The sequence below is a fragment of the Hermetia illucens genome, chromosome 2, assembly GCF_905115235.1.
Source record: "Hermetia illucens chromosome 2, iHerIll2.2.curated.20191125, whole genome shotgun sequence".
Lineage (NCBI taxonomy): Eukaryota > Metazoa > Arthropoda > Insecta > Diptera > Stratiomyidae > Hermetia > Hermetia illucens.
The window spans coordinates 25,357,435-25,376,320 of NC_051850.1; the positions used below are offsets into that span (position 1 = coordinate 25,357,435).

Consider the following 18,886-nt stretch of genomic DNA (forward strand, 5'->3'; position numbering starts at 1 on the left):
TAACAGCTATGTGATAACATAAGCATATGTTGCGAAATAAAAATTGAAGCATAAACAGGTTCATATGGATGAAGCATAACGTTCGAAAATTAATCTTATTCTATTTTCTGTTTAGCTCTAATTGTTTAGGTCAAAGACATCTAAACTATGTATCCTAAGGCAAAAAAAAGCCGTTTCGCATCCCAAAAAAAAGATAAAATATACAATAATTTACTATAACTTTAAAAAAATACTCTGATATACATACTAGAACTCCATCAGTAATTTATTTAAGCCGTGGTTTGAACTGATACGGCACATAATTTTGGACTAAAGTTTTATGTTTATATCTGACAAACTTGTTCAGAGTACGATGAACTGATCAGTAATTATTTAAATTTAATTCAATTTATTGATAAAGTTTTTAATGGTTTCGCAAATATAATAGATTTTGACTTGGAATAGGATTATTTGCTGCATAAAAGCCTCAATCGCTCCATAGACGAATTAAGTCCGCTTATGTAGTCAAGCAACATTTCATATCTGGATTTTGAGCGAAACTTCTAGAAAAATTTTTCTATAGATAGAAAGAATTCAGGCAATTTTTTCATCCAGATTTAGTATTTGACTGATATTTGGAAATAATCCTGAAAGTTTGTATTATTCCATAACAAGTTCTAAACCATAACAGTGGACTTTTACTATCATCAAATTAGATTAAAATTAAGTTAATATGTTTTTAAAAATTACCCTTGGTATGAACGCACTTGATTTAAATTCCTATCGTTCTATCTTTAGAAATTTCGAATCTTTGTCGGCTTAACTAAAGTCTGGAATATAAGGCTAAATTTTTGAGTTTAGGCCAAGATCAAAGTCACGATTAATTAACTTATATCTGCTTCAATGGTAATAAACAAACATTTAATTGCGTTCATTTAGAATTTTAATACTTAGATAATTTTACATTTTGATATCATCATCGAGGTACCCTCTATCCATCTGTTGAAACTTGCCGGTGATAACATACACAATTTTCTTCTGGCTACCGGATCTAAATCTAATGGGGCACCTTTTCATCTGCACAATAATAGATAAATTTATGTTTATTGTATAATTTCAATTCGAACTATAGATACTATATGAACAAATGAATAAACCACGTATGTTATTAATTGGATATGATGCTCTTTCAATCTCTAGATATAAAGGGTAGGTCACGTTACCAGCTTTTTCCTATGCAGATAAACGAAAGAAGGATCAAATATGACCCCTAGTTTCTGTTTCCTTTTTCTATTCCGCCGCTTCTCTGAATCTTCGCCAAATTATCAGAAATTATCAATTAATCCAAAAATATTGAACACGGAAAATCCAAAAAAAATCGAAACAAACCCAAATACTTTTTCAAATGCAAATTAGTGTTTGACCACATTCCTTCCATCGGGTTTAAAAATAGATTGTAAAAAGGCCTATTATTATTCAACGATATGCATAATTGGTGCGTCTGAAAATATGTAAAGAAGAAAGATAAAGTTTCCAAGGTGATTATTCGTGATTTTTGACACGTTAGCTACAGTTGTCCATATGGCTGAATGCGAGGTGACAATTTATGCATCAATCGACTAATAAGAAACAATCTACCATCTAAATATTCCTTTAAATTATGTATAGTATAGCGGAAACCAGTTGGAGAATAATTGATCCATACAGTTTGAGCTGGATACACATACCCAGATGTGAAACAAATCACCCCAAGTGGATCTATGTACGAAACACCATTACTACTTCTCGAAATTACCCTCTAAAATGTCCTTTTCAGCCCTGTAGCCAACACTATTACGGTAACTACAACCTGGTCACCTTCTTCTTTGCGTATTTTCATGTTTACATGCAGGGTTCTGATGGATTGTCTTACGCACAACAGTCCCTGTATTGCACAGGTGCCAGAGCTGAAATGGTGTCACATCTCTAACGTCAAACCAATTAGATAAGCTCCAAAGGCTGGCTTGCGTGTGTATCAGTGGGCTAATGAGGACATGCCCAACGGCATCTCGAGAGGTCCTTCTGGGATTAACCCTTCTCCATCTGCACATATATATGCAGGAAAGGAGGGCAAAATTCAGGAAGGCCGGTAGTATCAGTGAGGCGGGGAGCTGCCTAAATTGTAGGAAGATTGATATTCTTTCTAGGCGGTATCCCGAATTACTGATACCAAGGGGACAACATGACAACGAGGTTTCACTTCGATAAGAAGTTTGAAACACGTTGGAGTAACAAGGCAAACTTGGGGAGCGTGGCTGCGACATACGGTTTAAACCAGCGACTGATTACTTGGTACAGTGACGGATCCTTCAGAGCAGAGGGAGCGGGTGCCGGTGTCATTGGTCCAAGGAAAATGTACTTTGAGCCAATGAGCAGATACACTAGCATATTCCAGGCGGAAATATACGCCATAGACAAATCTGCCTAATTTAATCTGCAAAGGAACTATAGGACGCAGAACATTGCAATTCTCACCGATAGCCAAGCAGCGATCAAAGCACTTAGGTCCAATCAGGTGAACTCTAAACTGGTGTGCGAATGCCTTGAAAGGCTATTGGCTTCTCCAACAAGGTCTGGATATTCTGGATTCCAGGACATGCTGGGTTAGAAGGCAGTGAGGCAGCGGGTGAACTAGCCAAGAAGGGAGCAGGAACGTATTTACACGGGACAGAACCCTTCTGTGGAATCGGAAACGGCTTCATGGCTATGACCCTAAAAAATGAAGAGGAACCTACCAGGGATAGAGCAGTCCAGTGTGCTTATTGGGGGATACCCATGCGCACAAAGAATTACTCAAACGTCACCAAAACGAACCTCCAAATCATAATGGGAATTATCACTGGTCATTGTCGGCTAAACTATCACCTAGGGAAGCTAGGGATATCTACTGACACTGCCTGCAGGTTTTGTGAGGAGTATGACGAAACGTCTATACACGTCCTGGGATAGTGTCCGGGACTTGTGCAAAGTAGGTCGAGGCATCTGGGCGAACACTTGCCAAGCTGAAACATCTGGAAATATGGAACATACTAAAATTCCTGACGGTTATAGGCCTGCTTGAGATACTATGGTCAATAGGTATACTATAACCAGTAAAAGGGGCACAATAGTTCTTTAAGGACGCGGTGCGACTTTCCCTTAACAGAATAATAACAATAATAGCGTCTTCACACAGCTGCCCTTTCATTATTAGTTTTCTATAAGGTGGCCACCACGCCATTCTCAATACGCATATAAATTCTGCAAATAGCTCCCCAGAACACAGCCGACAAACAGCTGCCAGAGACAATTTTCAAATTTATCGTGCAGCGGCTCCACATTCCATTCCAATAGTTTCCATAAAGGCCTATCAATACCATCAATGTTCAAAAATATACATAGCAATGGATCGGAAGAATCGAAATAATGAAGCTTGTAATTTATTACTACGAACAACGGACAATATACGAAGTAGACAAGGTGATCGTGGGTTATTTTGCTAAGCTACGCTACCATTCCCCGTTTGGCTAACTATTGGGGAACGATGTTAAATCAAATGACGCTTCTGTCTATTAGTAGGCAATAAGGTGTCATGTAAATCTTTTTTGATAATATAACGGAACAAAAGCAGAGATGTGTTGATTTTTATCGAAACTGGTCATCCGAGTCACACCTTTTTATCTGAAACAGATACTTTATTGTAATATGATTGCAAAAAAACCAGGTGAGAAGAAGCGAAATCAACTAGGCTGCCAGTAGACAACGACGTTTTTCTTTACTAACTTCATTGCCAATGTCGAATATGTGTTGAATTAACTTCCACATGCTATGCCATATCGCCGATAAACAATGTATGGTAGAAGCAAGTAAACGACATTTAGCGGAACTATATAACTATAAAATTATAATAGAACAATAAGTTCTATTATAATTTTATGATCAAAGATTCACTTCACTAACAAAATGAACTCCACAATCAAGCGCAAATACAAATGTTAGCCTTACTGAATGTCGGCACGCCATGGTAAACATAAACTGACAAAGGCAAGGCTGATAGTAGAATTCACTTCTCCTTTCTCGTAACGGTGTAGTCCATTTCCAGCCTCGGTTTTCTTAATACATTGCTTCCAATCACCACAGCTTAACCACCCTCCACCATACCGGAGCCGTTGTTGCCCCAGCTGCTGCCATCACCTATGCCGCCCCAGCTGTCTATGCTGCCCCATCTTACGGTTATGCTCATGGATACGGAATCCCAATCTGGAGGAAGAAGCGCGCAGAACAATAAACGATTTTGATTAATAAATTATAAAAAAAAATATCTAAAATCTTTAATTTTGCATGGTCTGGTGTGGTTGTGTCTGAGCGAAAGTGTAGCAACTGTTTGTGGTAATGGCGATCTCTTGAACCGCTTGTGCTTCTCAGTCCAAGGTCCTCGATGGGAATCGGGCTTTTGTACAGTGTTGAGTGTCAGTCTAGCTTAACCAACGCTACTCAAGTTGCTTCTACATATTTTATATCACACGCTATAAGCATGATCCACTCTACCTCTTCGTCATTTGCTCGGTTAAGTGGTAACTTGACGACAACGTAATTTGTTCCCAAGTGCCATTACTTTCTCCCTTCCTTATCATGACGAAGACTATAATCCGTATTCAACACTTCTTATTGCCCCAATTTTGAATACAATTTAGAAGTCTCTTGTAGATCAGAGTTTCGCATCAAGGTGCTCGAGAAAGCTTCTTATAATCCTTCTTTTTCTTCCGCCTTTGTCCCGTTTACAAGCGTATCGAGTGCGTGGGCTCGTCGTAATCAACCTCCCAATTTGGCCCTATCAAATGCCTGATCTTGATGCAAGCTCGAGGCTTTTAAATCCCCGTCCAGCATATCAAGCCACCGTTGTTTCGGTTTGCCTTTTGGTCGTTTATCAACAAATTCAATGCCCAGATTAATTTTGGCAAGTGGATTCTCGTTAGCGCGAATTGCGTGAAAATTCCACCGAAGACGCCTCTCTCGCAGTTTTTCCACGATCGGTGGAACTCCATATCGACCGCGGATATCCTCTTTTTGGATGTGATCAAAACGCGTCACGCCACTAGTACAACGCAACATCTTCATCTCCATTAGCGCAAAGCGCATTCATTGTGTCTAATTGTCTTTTATAGTCGGCCGACACTCAGAATCATAGAGAGCGACAGGACGGATGACATTGGGATTAAATTTAGATTTGAGACATTCGTTGATACGTCGATAACAAAGAATACCAGTTGTGGAACACCACTTCATCCAGGTTGCGCTAATGCATGAAGCAATTTCATAATGCAGTTCTCCATTCGCTGATAGCGTTGACCGGAGGTATTTAAATCGCTCAGTTCTGTGCTGAACTGAATTTTTGACAACCGATCCTCATGAAACAGGATCAATTGTCAAAAATTCAGTTTTATTCAGATTCAATCTGAGATCGTGTTGCATGACGCGATCATTCCATTTTTGGACAAGTTGCCTGAGATCATTTTTGTTATCAGATGCTCGGCAAATATGATCTCCATAAAGCAGGCGGGTGGACGTTAAATGTCGCGTCTGACAGTGTCCATAACAAGAACCAAGAGGAGTGGTAAGAGGGCGCTTCCTTAATGAACACCGATAGAGGCACACCCGCCACTCTTCGAACTTCACTTTTCGGATCGTGGTAGCGCAATTAAACACAGCGCACGGGCTCTTCTGGCACTAAGTATTGTCGTAGAGCATACTAGATGAGTTCGTGTCGCACACGGTCAAACGTTTTCTCTAGATCCAGAAATTCATTTTAAAGAGGGCGATGCTTTCCACGAAGTTTCTCCATGAGCAACTACTCAGCGTGTATTGCATCAGTTTTTTTCGCAGTTCTTGACAAATCCGGCTTGATTCACGGTTATTTCAACGATTGTCAAGAATGCGTTCAAAAATCCTCACGGCAATGATTGTGGGGGTGGAGGATGAACAAATTCTTACGTTGAAATCTGCTCGAAGCATTCTCGCCATTTATCCGTCGCGGCTCGACGGTTTGTAAGCAAAGTATCGTTCTTGTCATTGACACATCAGAAGCGTTCGATATCCTGTGTGCGTTCGTTTTGGCTTTTGGCGATTTTTGTAATGGGATATTCGGGTGACAGTGATCGCTTTCTTTGCTTCCCGATTGACGTTCTTAGAAATTTTCCAATTGGCGAATGTTTTATCGTTGAGGAACTTGTGGTAGAGGCGTTTCTTTTCACAGACCTTCATTTCAACATCGTCATTCCAAAGCCAAGTATCTCGGTCGATGTACCGCTTACCTGGCTTGGTAACCCCGAGGGTGACAGAGGCCGCTTTGTGGATCGTATCTTTTACTTCGTTCAACGATTCTTGCACATTCGTATTGGTTGGAAATCGCGTAAGTGAGATCATTTCTTCCTTTTTCTTACAAAATCGCCACCATTTAATGTGGGCTACCAAAGTAGAGAAGCTTGTAGGACTAACTTACTTACATTCTGATGCCGTCCATGCATCAAGGACCCCTGCCCATTTCTCGACATGCCGCGGCCCATCCTGCCGCTTCAATTGAGGTGGACGCCCTAGCATCTCTTCGAGACGTGTTTCTCGGTTTGGTCATCTTGTTTCTAATGACATTGGATACATTTTTCTTAGTCGGCCTGTCACGGGACCTGTTATCAAGAGAGACCAGGTAGGATTTAACATAGCGGAATTATTCTAACTATACTGTGTTTATCTCTTTCCCTCATCTCAAGATTTCATTTATGTTTTACTGAGGAGAGTAAGAAGTACGTTGCCTCAAACCCTCCTCTTTTACCAGGGTTTTGGACCCCTACTATTAACATAGTATTAGCATCGCGGAATTATCACTTTGCAGTATACGTTAAAAACAATTCGAAATACCGGGTATAAAGGTTTTGTGCTCATCTCTTAAGAAACTTGCCCCTTAAACTTAATACAAAATGGCCCCACTTACTACATGTAAAGGAAACAACACGCTCTCGCCAATGTTCGTGACACTCGGTCCATCTGTTTCCGAATAATTCGGGTGTGAGAGACAGACAGATAGAAGACAAACGGACAGACCCATATTTGATACCGACCCATATGTCTTTTGGACACTGTAGGGAAAATGGTAGAGTGGGTAATCTATAGTAGATTACTCCCCGTTATTGAGAGCCAAGGCGGCCTTTCAGATCGGCAGTTTGAGTTCTGTAAAACGAGATTAACCAGTGATGCCGTCAATTTAGTTACTTGCTTGGTCGGAGATGCAATCCATGGAATGGGTAGTACCCGCAAATAGTGCATGGTAGTAACCCTGGACGTGAAAAATGCATTCAATTCGGCCAATTGGAATTTAATACGCAAATACACAATCCCCCCCCCCCTCCCTAAAATCTGGTATGACACTGATGACGGAGCCCAGGAGTACGTTGTTCCCGCGAGTGTCTCGCAGGGCTCCGTATTGGGTCCACTACTGTGCAACATCATGTACAGCGATGTACTTAATCGTCCCCTTCCGAGGAGGCCACAGTGATGGGTTACGCTGACGACATAGCGCTGGTTGTTGTCGCAAAGCATCTCCAAGATGCAGAATTATACTCAAGCGAGGCAATCAGTGCTGTTAAAAGTTGGCTAGAGAGCTCTGGGCTGTCATTTGCGGAAGCAAAAATAGAAACGGTCCTCATCACTAACCACCGGAAGAGAAATTACGCCTTCATTAGAATCGGGAATCATATCATCACTTCCAAGCCGACCATCAAATACTTGGTGGTGGTGAGAGACAGAAGGCTCAGCTATAGGCAACATGTGCAGTATGTTTACGACAAACCATCAATTGCAAGTATGGCCCTGGCGAGGATAATGTCGAACGTGGGAGGGCCACGGTATACTTCTAGGTTGCTTATAGCCAGGGTCGTGACCTCAATCATGCTCTATGGGACCCCAGTTTGGATTGGGGATGTCAGTTAACACTAACAAACTGAGTGCAGTCTACAGGAGGACAGCCCTGAGGGTATGCTCTGCCTTCAGGATTGTCTCAGATGATGCAGCATTCGTCATCTCTGGAATGATGTCGATGGACATCCTGGCAGATGAGATGGCGAATATATATAACGCGAAGCCAATCTCACCCTTATCGCAGACGAAGAACGCTGAGGGGGAGAGAGCCATAAAATAAATGGCAAGAGCGGCGGGAACGCTCGGGAAAGGGTCGGTGGACTCACAGGCTCATGCCTGCCATAAAGTAGTGTTTGGGGAGACGACAAGGTGAGATTAATTATAATCTCACCCAGTTTCTCACGGAGCACGGAGGCCAATAACTGCACAGGTTTAAATTGGAGACTTCACCCGATTATCCAAATTGCGATCGAGTCCCGGAACATGTATTCTTCCACTGTCCGAGATTTGTGGAAGAAAGTAGGAATCTAGAGGAGACTCTAGCAGAGGTGCTGGTACCAGAAAATCTGGTGGCGAAAATGGTAGCACAACAAGAGAATTGGGATACCGTCAACCACATGATCGCATCTATCCAAAATAAACTGCGAAAGACAAAGGATAGGGGAAAAACACCGTCACGTGCACCGCGTATAGAAGAAAGGTGATTAAGCTAGTATGGGTATCACTCCGCCCCGTGATATAATACCTTAGGGTGGTTCCGCGAGGCAGGAAGGGAGGCGGGGGTGGTTTTTGTGGGTAAAAATCCCACATGCTGGTGTGTCCAGACCAGTGTCTTTTGAACATTTCCACCTCCTCAAACAGAAAGACAGACAGACGGACAGATACACATCGAATCGATTCTAATAAGGTTGTTTCACGAAAAACCTCAATCCTCAACCTCAATCTGAATAATGTCAGTGGATTTATATGGTACGCTACTGTACGAATCTCCCTAGCTAGTGGGATATAGAAATACCTTGGCACCTTCAAAAAGGAACAGAAATTAGGTTCTGAAGAAAGGCAAAGAAATTCATTATTGTTGGTGATGCGGTTTAATTATTTAGTTCAACTAGATCCACCGATTGATATAACTATCTCATTAGATATTTTTCAAAAGCCTTAGAAACAGGATATCGTCCTTTTTGGGATGAAATAGTAAAGTAGATTGAATTCAATAGTGTTAGGGATTTATTGGAGAGTAGTTGCAGGCATCACCAAAATATGTTTCAAATGTTATCCTGGAACTTTGTGGGATCGAATCTTGAAGATTAATTAACACAAATTTGAAATGACATTTTCAGAAATATTTGCACTTTTAAATCTAAACTGAAGGTGGTTGAATTGGCATGAACGTCAAGTCAGTATTTGCAACCCGTATTTTCCTAAAAATATCAAAAGTTCTAATACATTGCAGAGTAACGTCAACTGAACTGAAATCTGGGCTACATTAATCAAACGAATACGTCCCGTATACCGAAATAATCTATCTCTAAATATTTGACGAATCTATCAATCTTTTTGTAACACCTTGATTTATTTTTAACAAAACAACAGCTTCTTTCGCACAAAGCGTAGACGATTGTTCAAAAATGTTCGACTCTTTCAGACCAAAATTGCCAAAATTTTCACTTTCGTTGTGATACTCTCCGACATTCGGCTATGATGTCTCTTACCAAAAATTATTAAATTTATGAATTCCATATTTCTATTTCTGAAAAATGCCACTGTACAGCTTCATTAAATAGTCTCAGAAAGACATTGAGATTCTCTTTGGAAGCCCCACTTACTACGATTGATAGAAACGTTTCCTGCATATTTGTTTAATAAAACAATAACGCAAGTGAATTTTCATATTTTTCCAATAATTCAAAACTACTCAATAAAAGCCACACAATTTCGCCATGAAAAAAATAAATATTGAACTTGAAATATTTTGAAAAATATGGACGTCACCGAAAGTGATGATATAACTTGAAAAGAATAAAAACTTGAATTGATCCCATCAAAATTCCGAATCTCTACCTCAACATTTTCTTGATTCTATTGACCCTAGACGGTCAACATAAAAAAAAACTCGTAATTTATTTTAATCTGACCTACGTAATTACTTTTTCTCGTTCTTAGTTTGTTAACGGCGAGACTAGTTCCTTGTTGGTTACGCAACTGTAGCGGGTCAACAAAACTTCAGCTGGAAAATAATTGGAACCGATACCATTCTGGATATTTATTAGGCGGAATTTCAGATATATTGGTTGATAGCAAGACGTTACGTCACAGCACTATAACAAAGCCACGGATTTTGGTGCTTCGCAAAAAAGGCGAAATATCAACAAAGCAATATGGAAGTTGGGAGAGAGAAGAGACCACGTCGCTCGATTTGCATAAATGTCAGGTCGTCAAAATCATCAAATGGCCAATTTGAATACCAAAATATTAGAAAAATCGAAACCAACAAAAAATAGTAATTCGAGAACAGATTGAAAGCGTCTCTGCCGCGATGAGTAATCGGAGACGCTCTCCTTGGGGTATTTAGCACCAATTTATGTTTTCCAAATGGAACGACAACCTACTGAGTTGCAGTTAGAAAATCTGTATAAATAGTTTGCCTCGATCCGGATTCTTCATCAGTCGCAATTCGATTGTCTAGAAGCAAATCTCAAAAAATCAAAATGGTAAGCTCAAGAATCACTTGATATCCTTGGCAGGATGGGATTTAACATGACATTTTTGGTTTCAGAAATTCTTCGTTGTATTGTTCGCCTTCATCGCCGCTGCTTCAGCTGGTTTGCTCGCCCCATATCCTGATGCTGCCGTCCTTTCCGTCCATGAATCCGCCTCCCCATTGATCACCACCCTCCACCATACCGGAGCCGTTGTTGCCCCAGCTGCTGCCATCACCTATGCCGCCCCAGCTGTCTATGCTGCCCCATCTTACGGTTATGCTCATGGATACGGAATCCCAATCTGGAGGAAGAAGCGCGCAGAACAATAAACGATTTTGATTAATAAATTATAAAAAAAATATCTAAAATCTTTAATTTTGCATGGTCTGGTGTGGTTGTGTCTGAGCAAAAGTGTAGCAACTGTTTGTGGTAATGGCGATCTCTTGAACTGCTTGTGCTTCTCAGTCCAAGGTCCTCGATGGGAATCGGGCTTTTGTACAGTGTTGAGTGTCAGTCTACTATTTTTTGATAGTTTTGAGTCATTAATCCGTCCTGTTTGACAGAATAAGGACCAAAAGTAGGGCACATAATTAACACTTTCTTGCAATATATGAGTCTGAGCCAACAATCTAAGGTCAGCAACGTTCAGAAAACTATGCAGTGTCAGTCGTGGGCTCACCAATATTTGGATATCAGTTCCTCCTCTCACCCACAAACATATCCTTGAGCTGGCCGAAGAAACTCGCAAACCCATCTAAATTCAATAGTGCATATTTAAGGGATACTTCATTGATTTCGTTGAAAATAAAGTGCAGAAAAATAACAATAACAAGGAAAGGATTGCGAAAATTCTCCGCACTGAAGAAGGATCCAACGGAATACACATGTTATTGGTTGCTGTCAGTGCCACCCGCGAAATAGCAGAGTATCTGTTTCAACATCTTGAGCCTGTGGATTGAATCCTAGTTCCAGCTCTGGATGTTTGTGTTTTAATTGCTTGCTCCGTGTTACAAGCTGATCACCAGGATAACTTGTTAATTGTGATGACAGTGAAACATAAACTCAGATGTGTGGATGCATTATGGTTCATAAAGGAATGAAGGAGTTGTATATGCTGCTAGCATGATGTTGGATGCGCAAAAATTATATAAAAATATTCCAATAAATATCTGCATTCATTATTTTTCAACTTGTGCTATGAAAAGCTTTTAAACCTCTCCTGGTAATTAAGCTTGCTTAGTGTCCCAATTCGTGATACTTCTTTGTTCGCGCAATTCTGCATCAACCTTTAATCGACATTATATATAGCACAATTAAACATGAAAATTTTGGTCGCTAGATTTCGCCAATTTTTCCATAGTGCCTCATATTCAGGCTAAAGAATATGCCATTCGACACCGGTATCTTCCTTACTACTAGCTCAGATATACTGTAGAAATAAGTTTCTTAACAGAATGAGCCAGTGAGTAGTTCCTGACTTAAATAGCGAAAATCGGCAGGTGTATTTCTCAGCAATTTCTGATGCAAGTTAATGGCATAGGTAAGAACTGACAGTGAAACTGGAGTAGGGAAGGTATAAGATACTTGGCCTCCTTAGATTGACAGTTGAAAGGCCATGTAATTAACTTCCATTTGAAACAGAACTTTTTTTAAATAGATATCACGAAGAGTAGAATTGAGATTCTATAGTTTATTATCCTGCTTTTCTTCCTTTTTTCAACCGGAGATCTCCCGACCTTCACTGATCGATTCAAAGAAAAAATCTTAACAGGAGATCAATTCCTAGGGAGTGATTATAACTATTATACCTAGCGATTGGTCAAATTTCAAAAATTGACTGGCCTGCAGTACTCGAAACTATATCATCCGGATGATAGGTTGAACGGATGTCACTTCACTGATATCACATGTCTCAAACCACGTTCCCAATCTAATCATTCAATTTATTTCTGAAATGTCCGTGATAATTACTGTATTAACCGCTGCTACCATTTCTTTAGCTTTCATCTTTGCCTGAAAATTCAACATTGTTATCGTTTTTAAAGTCCAGCAATTCCAATCAACCTCGATAGCAGTATCTACCAACAACAGAGTGACGAATGATGGTACAATGGTTCATACCAGTAGACACTTCTGATACCGGAGATATCTTTCTGTGAGTAACCCAAGGTAACTCAGCTGACAATATCTGAGGCTGACGACTCTTTAGTATAAATTCCTAGAAACTGAAGACTGCGCTCAATGATAGTTTCAACCGAGATAGATTTGAATGGGCTGTGAATTTCGTCCCCGTATTCATCAAAAACTTTAACTGAAATCAAACGAGTTCCAAACAAGGCCAACCACACAGCGACCAGTCACCGATTCAGTAGTTCCACTTTGCAAAGAGAGTTTTGCCTCTGAAGTAAGGCAAACTCACATCTTTCATGTTCAACATAAAAATATTTTCAGCTCTAACTCTTGTAAAGTAGCTTGGTGAGACTACTTGGCGGAACTACTAGTCATTTGCCAAATGTGGTTGTTTCTGACGACCTTCAAGGAGGTCCACATTCGCTCGCGGATTATGCTGAATAAGGTAGTGATTCAGTCGTAGTGAATCTGGTATGAAATTGTAGTAGGGGAAGTTACGATAGTCATAGATGTTTATCTAGAGAAGTATTTATTGAAAATCCCACATGTATGTTATCTATGTTCACTGTATTCTCCCCTCTTGAATCTTGACTACCGATTTGTGATTTCGTGTTCAAATTTATCTTCCCAAAGTCTGCTGTTTGATGTGAGCGTATAACAACATTGTCATGCCTTAAGGACGTTTCAAATATGGTGCACCTGACAAGAACTTTAGATACATATGTGTACACACTGGGGGGATTGCTTGAGCTAGCATTTTTCTCGGAAAGATAGTTGGAGCAACAGCTAAGAAGTTTTTGCACGTGGATTTTACCATCATATTTAGGGGTGTTTCGCTATCTACGATAATCGTCTTTTCTCACTGTGCCCACGATCTTTCTTTTAGATTATTACTGCACACTTGTTCTTTGAATATCCTACTATATATTTTGCTTGACAATTGAGGGAGTCCTGATTCCGCATCGACTTGATGACGGACCCGACCAATTGCACTTATTTCCGCCCTTGTTGTCCGCAGACCGAGCTTTTTGGGTTAAATACACAAGTTATTCAAAAGTTGACACAAAGTTTTGTCCAGGACAAGGCAAATCATCAGACGCTACCTCACCCTCTGCTCTGGAAGCAACATGACCAAAAGTGGCGACAGGTGGTAATTGCTCCTATATATACTCAGAAATGGTATTCATTCACCCTGCCCGGCAGCTGCAATTTTGCATCCTCAATAAATTAAAGGAAAAGCTTACTCGTACGTTTCATTTATTCTGATCATTCGTCCCTGAATGTCTTTTCTTAAATTAACGTCTTTAAACAGTTGAATCTCTGACTAGACGTCCATGGTACCGCTTTGTCGTTTTGTTTTCTCCAGGTATGTGTCGTGAATCTCCTATGGTTTTCATTGACCGTTGAAGGTATTTCAATCGTCAACTCAATTGAATTTGGAAATACCTCTGCTGGACATCTACAATCTACATCTTAAGTCACTACGCCCAAGTATTCCGGTCACATTACGGTATACTTACCTCTTACTTCACCGTCATCCATTGGGGCCTTACCATAATTCGTTGTGGACTTAATTAGCCGAATCAGCAACGTTAGCACTCTTAATTCTTGCAATAGTTTTGTTGACTGAGAATATTTCAACAACAGTTGATCGTCTTGTCCTAAGGATTGATTTCTATTTTTTGATTAAATCCTCTGCATAAAATTTCAGTCGGTTTGGAATACTTTGCGTCAGAATCTGGTCGGACGTGTAAATCAGGAATATTAATATTATTTTGGCAGCAGAAAAAATCTCTTTTTGAGGGAGGGTCTGCCAAGTTCCTCCTTTCTGCACAAAAGCGCTGATGTGGTCTGGTTCCTCAGATTATCAACCGCATTCCGAAAAAAAACAGAATCATCCAACCTAAACCAGAACAGAATCTTACTGTTTCTCCAGAGTTTTCTTGTTAGAAAGGATTCATCCCACTACTTCACGACGTCTTCACAACAGTTTACAAACGACTCATTTAAAGTGGTTGGCTCCTCCCATAAAGCCTCACCGGATATTAACTGATACCTCGGAAATCAGATTGGACGCCTGAGAGCATATACATTAGGAAAAGTCCTGCAGAATGCGTTCTCAGCTTGATTATTTGCGTTGGCTATTTACTGGTATGAATGTTGAAGCTACAATGAGTATAAACTAGAACCCCAGGGCCTACACGGCACGATCTTCTTTAGTTTTCCCCGTGGAGTCTTTCGTGGAACATTGCTGCGCCGGAAGTAAGTACTGTGTGATGATCGTTGCTCCTTGCAACTCACGTTTCCTCAGTATGTCCTCAATATCTTGACTCATCTCTAAGGGCTTGATTACGATCCATTTTCTCAGTTCCCTGTTTCTTTCTACAAATTGACGGAAGAGTTCTTTGTGTCTTCTTTCTTCTTCTCTGCTATATGAGATTAAGATATGTCCAGATGGCTCAAGTGGTTAGAGTCATGGATTGAGTGACCCGTCCACCGCAACCTATTGAACTGGATTTTATCCACAACCTGACGGTCATGGTATCGCTCATAGATTTCACCGTTATATAGGCTAGGAAATCGTCCATCCTCATGTAGAGGGTCAAAAATTCTTCGGAGGATTTTTCCCTCGAACTCGGCCAAGGTTTTGCAATTTTTCTCGCTAAGAACCCTAGTCTCCGAGGAATATATAAGGACTGGCAAAATCACAAGGACACAGTAAGAGCTTTGACCCGATGATGAGACGTTTTTGTAAGCTGAAATAGGCTCTGTTGGCTACCAACAACCGTGTGCTGATTTCGTCGTCGTAACTGCCATCGGTTGTGGTTTTCGACCCTAGATATGAGAAATTATCAACGGTCTCAAAGTTATAGTGTCCTATTTACATTTTTCCCGTTTGGCCAGTGCGGTTTGATGTTGTTGGTTGGTTGGTTTTTGGTACTGGAGTTGCCACCATATATTTGGTCTTGCCTTCCTTGGAGTGCAGCCCAAAATCTCGCGCCAATTTCCGCCTCCTCCATCTGGATGAAGGCAGTTTGTCCGTCTTGGGTCGTTCTTCCCATTATCTCGATATCGTTAGCATAGGCCAGTAGTTGGGTGGACGAAGAGGATCATACCGCCAGGTTAAAGAGAATGCATGATAGAGCATCCCTTGTCTTAGACCGTTGTTTATATTGAATGGTCTACAGAGTGATCCTGCTGCTTTTATCTGGCCTCGCACATTGATCAGGGTCAGCCTAATCAGTCTTATCAATTTCGTCGGGATATCAAATTCTCTCACGGCCGTGTACAGTTTTACTCTGGCTTTACTATCATAGGTGGCTTTAAAGATGAAAGGATGTTAGAACTGATGTCCATATGCCAACAGTGTTCCATCGCTTGCTGCATAGACAAAATCTGATCTGGTGCTGATTTGCCTGGAGTGAAGCCTCTTTGGTATGGGCCAATGATTTTCTGGGCGTATGGGGCTATCCGGCCTAGCAAGATAGTGGAGAATATCTTATAAATGGTACTCAGCAATGTGATAACTCTATAATTGCTGTACAACATGGAAGCCCGCTTTTTATGTGTGGGGCAGATAATGCCTCTTTACCAGTCGTCAAGCATTGATTCGCTGTCCCACCCCTTAAGCATCAGTTCATGAGCTGCTTGGTGTAATTTGTCGCCTCCATAATTAACCAATTTGGCTGTAATTCCATCGGCTCCTGGCGACTTTTGGTTCTATACGTGGTGGTGGCAATATTTGTTCGTCGTCTTCAATTGACGGGACTTCCAGCTCACCGATATCCTAGCTGTCGAGCAATTCATCAAAATATTCAAATCATCGCTCCAATATTCCAATTCTGTCGGAAATCAGATTTTCCTCTTTATCTCTGTAGGACTATCGAGGTGTATAAGGCTTCATCGTGTTGACTTGTTGGTAAAACTTGCGCACCTGGTGCGGTTACTATATGTACTTTTCGATTTCACTGTTATTCTAGCCCGGAGCACCATGTTAACGAAACATTGATCCGATTCCCCTCCTGTATGTTCAGGCATTCTTCAACACGTGTTCAATTTGGTTGAAAGTGGTACCGTTTAGAGAGGCCCACGTTTATTTGCGGACCGCTTTCCGCACAAACCAGGTACTTCCGGTAACCATTTCATGCGATACTGTTAACTGAATAATCCGCCGTCCGTTATTATTAGTATCCCTATGTAAGCTATGGGAGCCAACGTATCGCCTGAATACGTTATCCGTCCCTACTTGACCGTTGAAATCTCCAAGTATGATTTTGATTTCATACCTGGGACCGGCTTCGAAGGTCCGCTCAACTGCCTCGAAGAAGGTATCCTTCCCCGACTTGCAGTCTCCTCTTGAGGGGCTTTAATGAAACCTAGAGTGCATAGCCGTGTGCTTATGTTCTCAAAGCTAATAACAACAGGCTTCATTTTTTGGCTGAATAAGAAACCTACTCCGAGCGCATGATTTACTGGATGACCACCATAACATATGGGGTAGTGGCTCTTCTCTAGGAACCCGGTCCCTATCCAAAGCATCTCAGGCAACGCTGTTACATCATCAGCCCTATATTGGGTCAGGGCATTGGGTAGCTGCTTGGTAGCTTCTTCTGTGTACATGGAGCCCATGTTCCATGAGAAGGTGCGCAGATCGTTATTTCGGTTTCGTTGCCAGGTTCGTCTTTGTGTTGTCAGTCTAGTCCGAGGATTCTTCTGTGGCTTCGTAACATCGGGGTGTCAGCCCCACCCTACCCCCAATCTGAAGGACCAGTTGGTACAATTTGTGCCATCTCTGAGCGCGGAAGTCTTGCCTTCATACTTCTCCTTCTGCAGCTTTTCGTTTAGGAAAAGCTCGCAGTGGTCACCTACGTGGAGGTTGAGATAGAGTTTGGTAGCAGAGTTGTTGGCCATTGTTCAACAAGCGTTTCCCAGGTCTTATACTCGATCGTGAATACCAATCCACAATTCGCCCTGAAACCTACACTACCCTTTGACCAACGTTGAATGATTAAGAAAGCTTATGCGAAGTAATAGATTATAATTAGGAAGACTTATGTGAAATTTATAATGATTGTCGAATTTTGGGTGCCCAATTATCACACAATCTCGTTTTGATCATTCAATATATCTTTTCCCAGTCGTGCTGAGAACATGATCCTCACACAGAATTAAGCGTTTACTTGGCTTTTCTTTCCTTGCTCTTGGTATACACCAGAGCTTTGGTTGTATCGGGAAAATAGAGGAACATTCTATAAACAAATTAACCCTCGGCAAGAAACGAAACTATCAATCGAATATTAAGCATGAGTTAACATTGGAATGAGCTGGGTACTGTGTGCACGGCCGTTGTATGACACTTTGAATCAGTTTAAGCGCTGATACTAATCAAAATAGCGAAAAATTCAGGCGGCACCAGAAAACAGAAACCGAAACTCCCTTTATCCGCTAGCATTTTCTCTCTTTTTTAGACGATTTTCTCCGCCTTCTCGTTGCCCAACGCCCGCATCTAACCGCAACGAAGAAGTGCACCCAACTGCATAGCAACGCACAGAGGTACATAGCCTTGATATGAGGAAAAAACTTCAACTGTTATTTCTGTTCCCAAAAATGTATAATTGTATAATTAGTAAATAAGGGTTCCGGCGATTTTAAACTGGATAGAAATTAAAGGTTAAAATAAAATTAAGATGATCAATTAAAAAGAGATGCTATGCCGTTCTAAAAAAATGTTGCATACAATCAAATGGATTTCCCCACCCGGTTGATACAAGGAAATGAAGAGACAAAAGAAATGTGCATGCTATAAAACCTCGGATACCGCATATTACTTACCAATTTTGGAGGACAGTGACACCCACACTAAAAGCCCAAAGAAATTTTTGCAAATTAAGACACCTAATAAAAATAGAAAAGTTTTATCTCAAAAAATTATCTCTCCGACAAAATTATGTAGGACAGTTGAGTTTAATCAGTAAGTACAATTGGAAAATGGAGGAATCGTGTGTTAGTATTTGGGTTTTTGAAACGGCATCTTTCAACCTACATATGACACTATAACAATATTAATATTCTAAATTTTTGTGCTATACTAGCAAAGATATACACGGTTGGTTTCATTAAAGATCCATTCTCGATCCAGAAAGGTGAAC

The 18,886-nt window shown here is 40.8% G+C and overlaps 1 protein-coding gene and 1 long non-coding RNA gene across 2 annotated transcripts; both read left to right on the forward strand.

Annotated features, from left to right (window-relative positions):
* The first annotated feature begins 464 nt into the window (after window positions 1-464).
* On the forward strand, window positions 465-1,130 carry LOC119650044. The gene is made up of 3 exons (XR_005249229.1): window positions 465-632; window positions 778-885; window positions 964-1,130. It is a non-coding gene; the product is annotated as an uncharacterized LOC119650044 (long non-coding RNA).
* A 9,328-nt stretch (window positions 1,131-10,458) lies between these two features.
* LOC119649079 (cuticle protein 38-like) lies at window positions 10,459-10,968 on the forward strand. The gene is made up of 2 exons (XM_038051075.1): window positions 10,459-10,616; window positions 10,682-10,968. Exons 1-2 carry the CDS (start codon window positions 10,614-10,616, stop codon window positions 10,934-10,936), a joined length of 258 nt encoding a protein of 85 aa, XP_037907003.1. The 5' UTR covers window positions 10,459-10,613; the 3' UTR covers window positions 10,937-10,968.
* The last annotated feature ends 7,918 nt before the right edge of the window (window positions 10,969-18,886 follow it).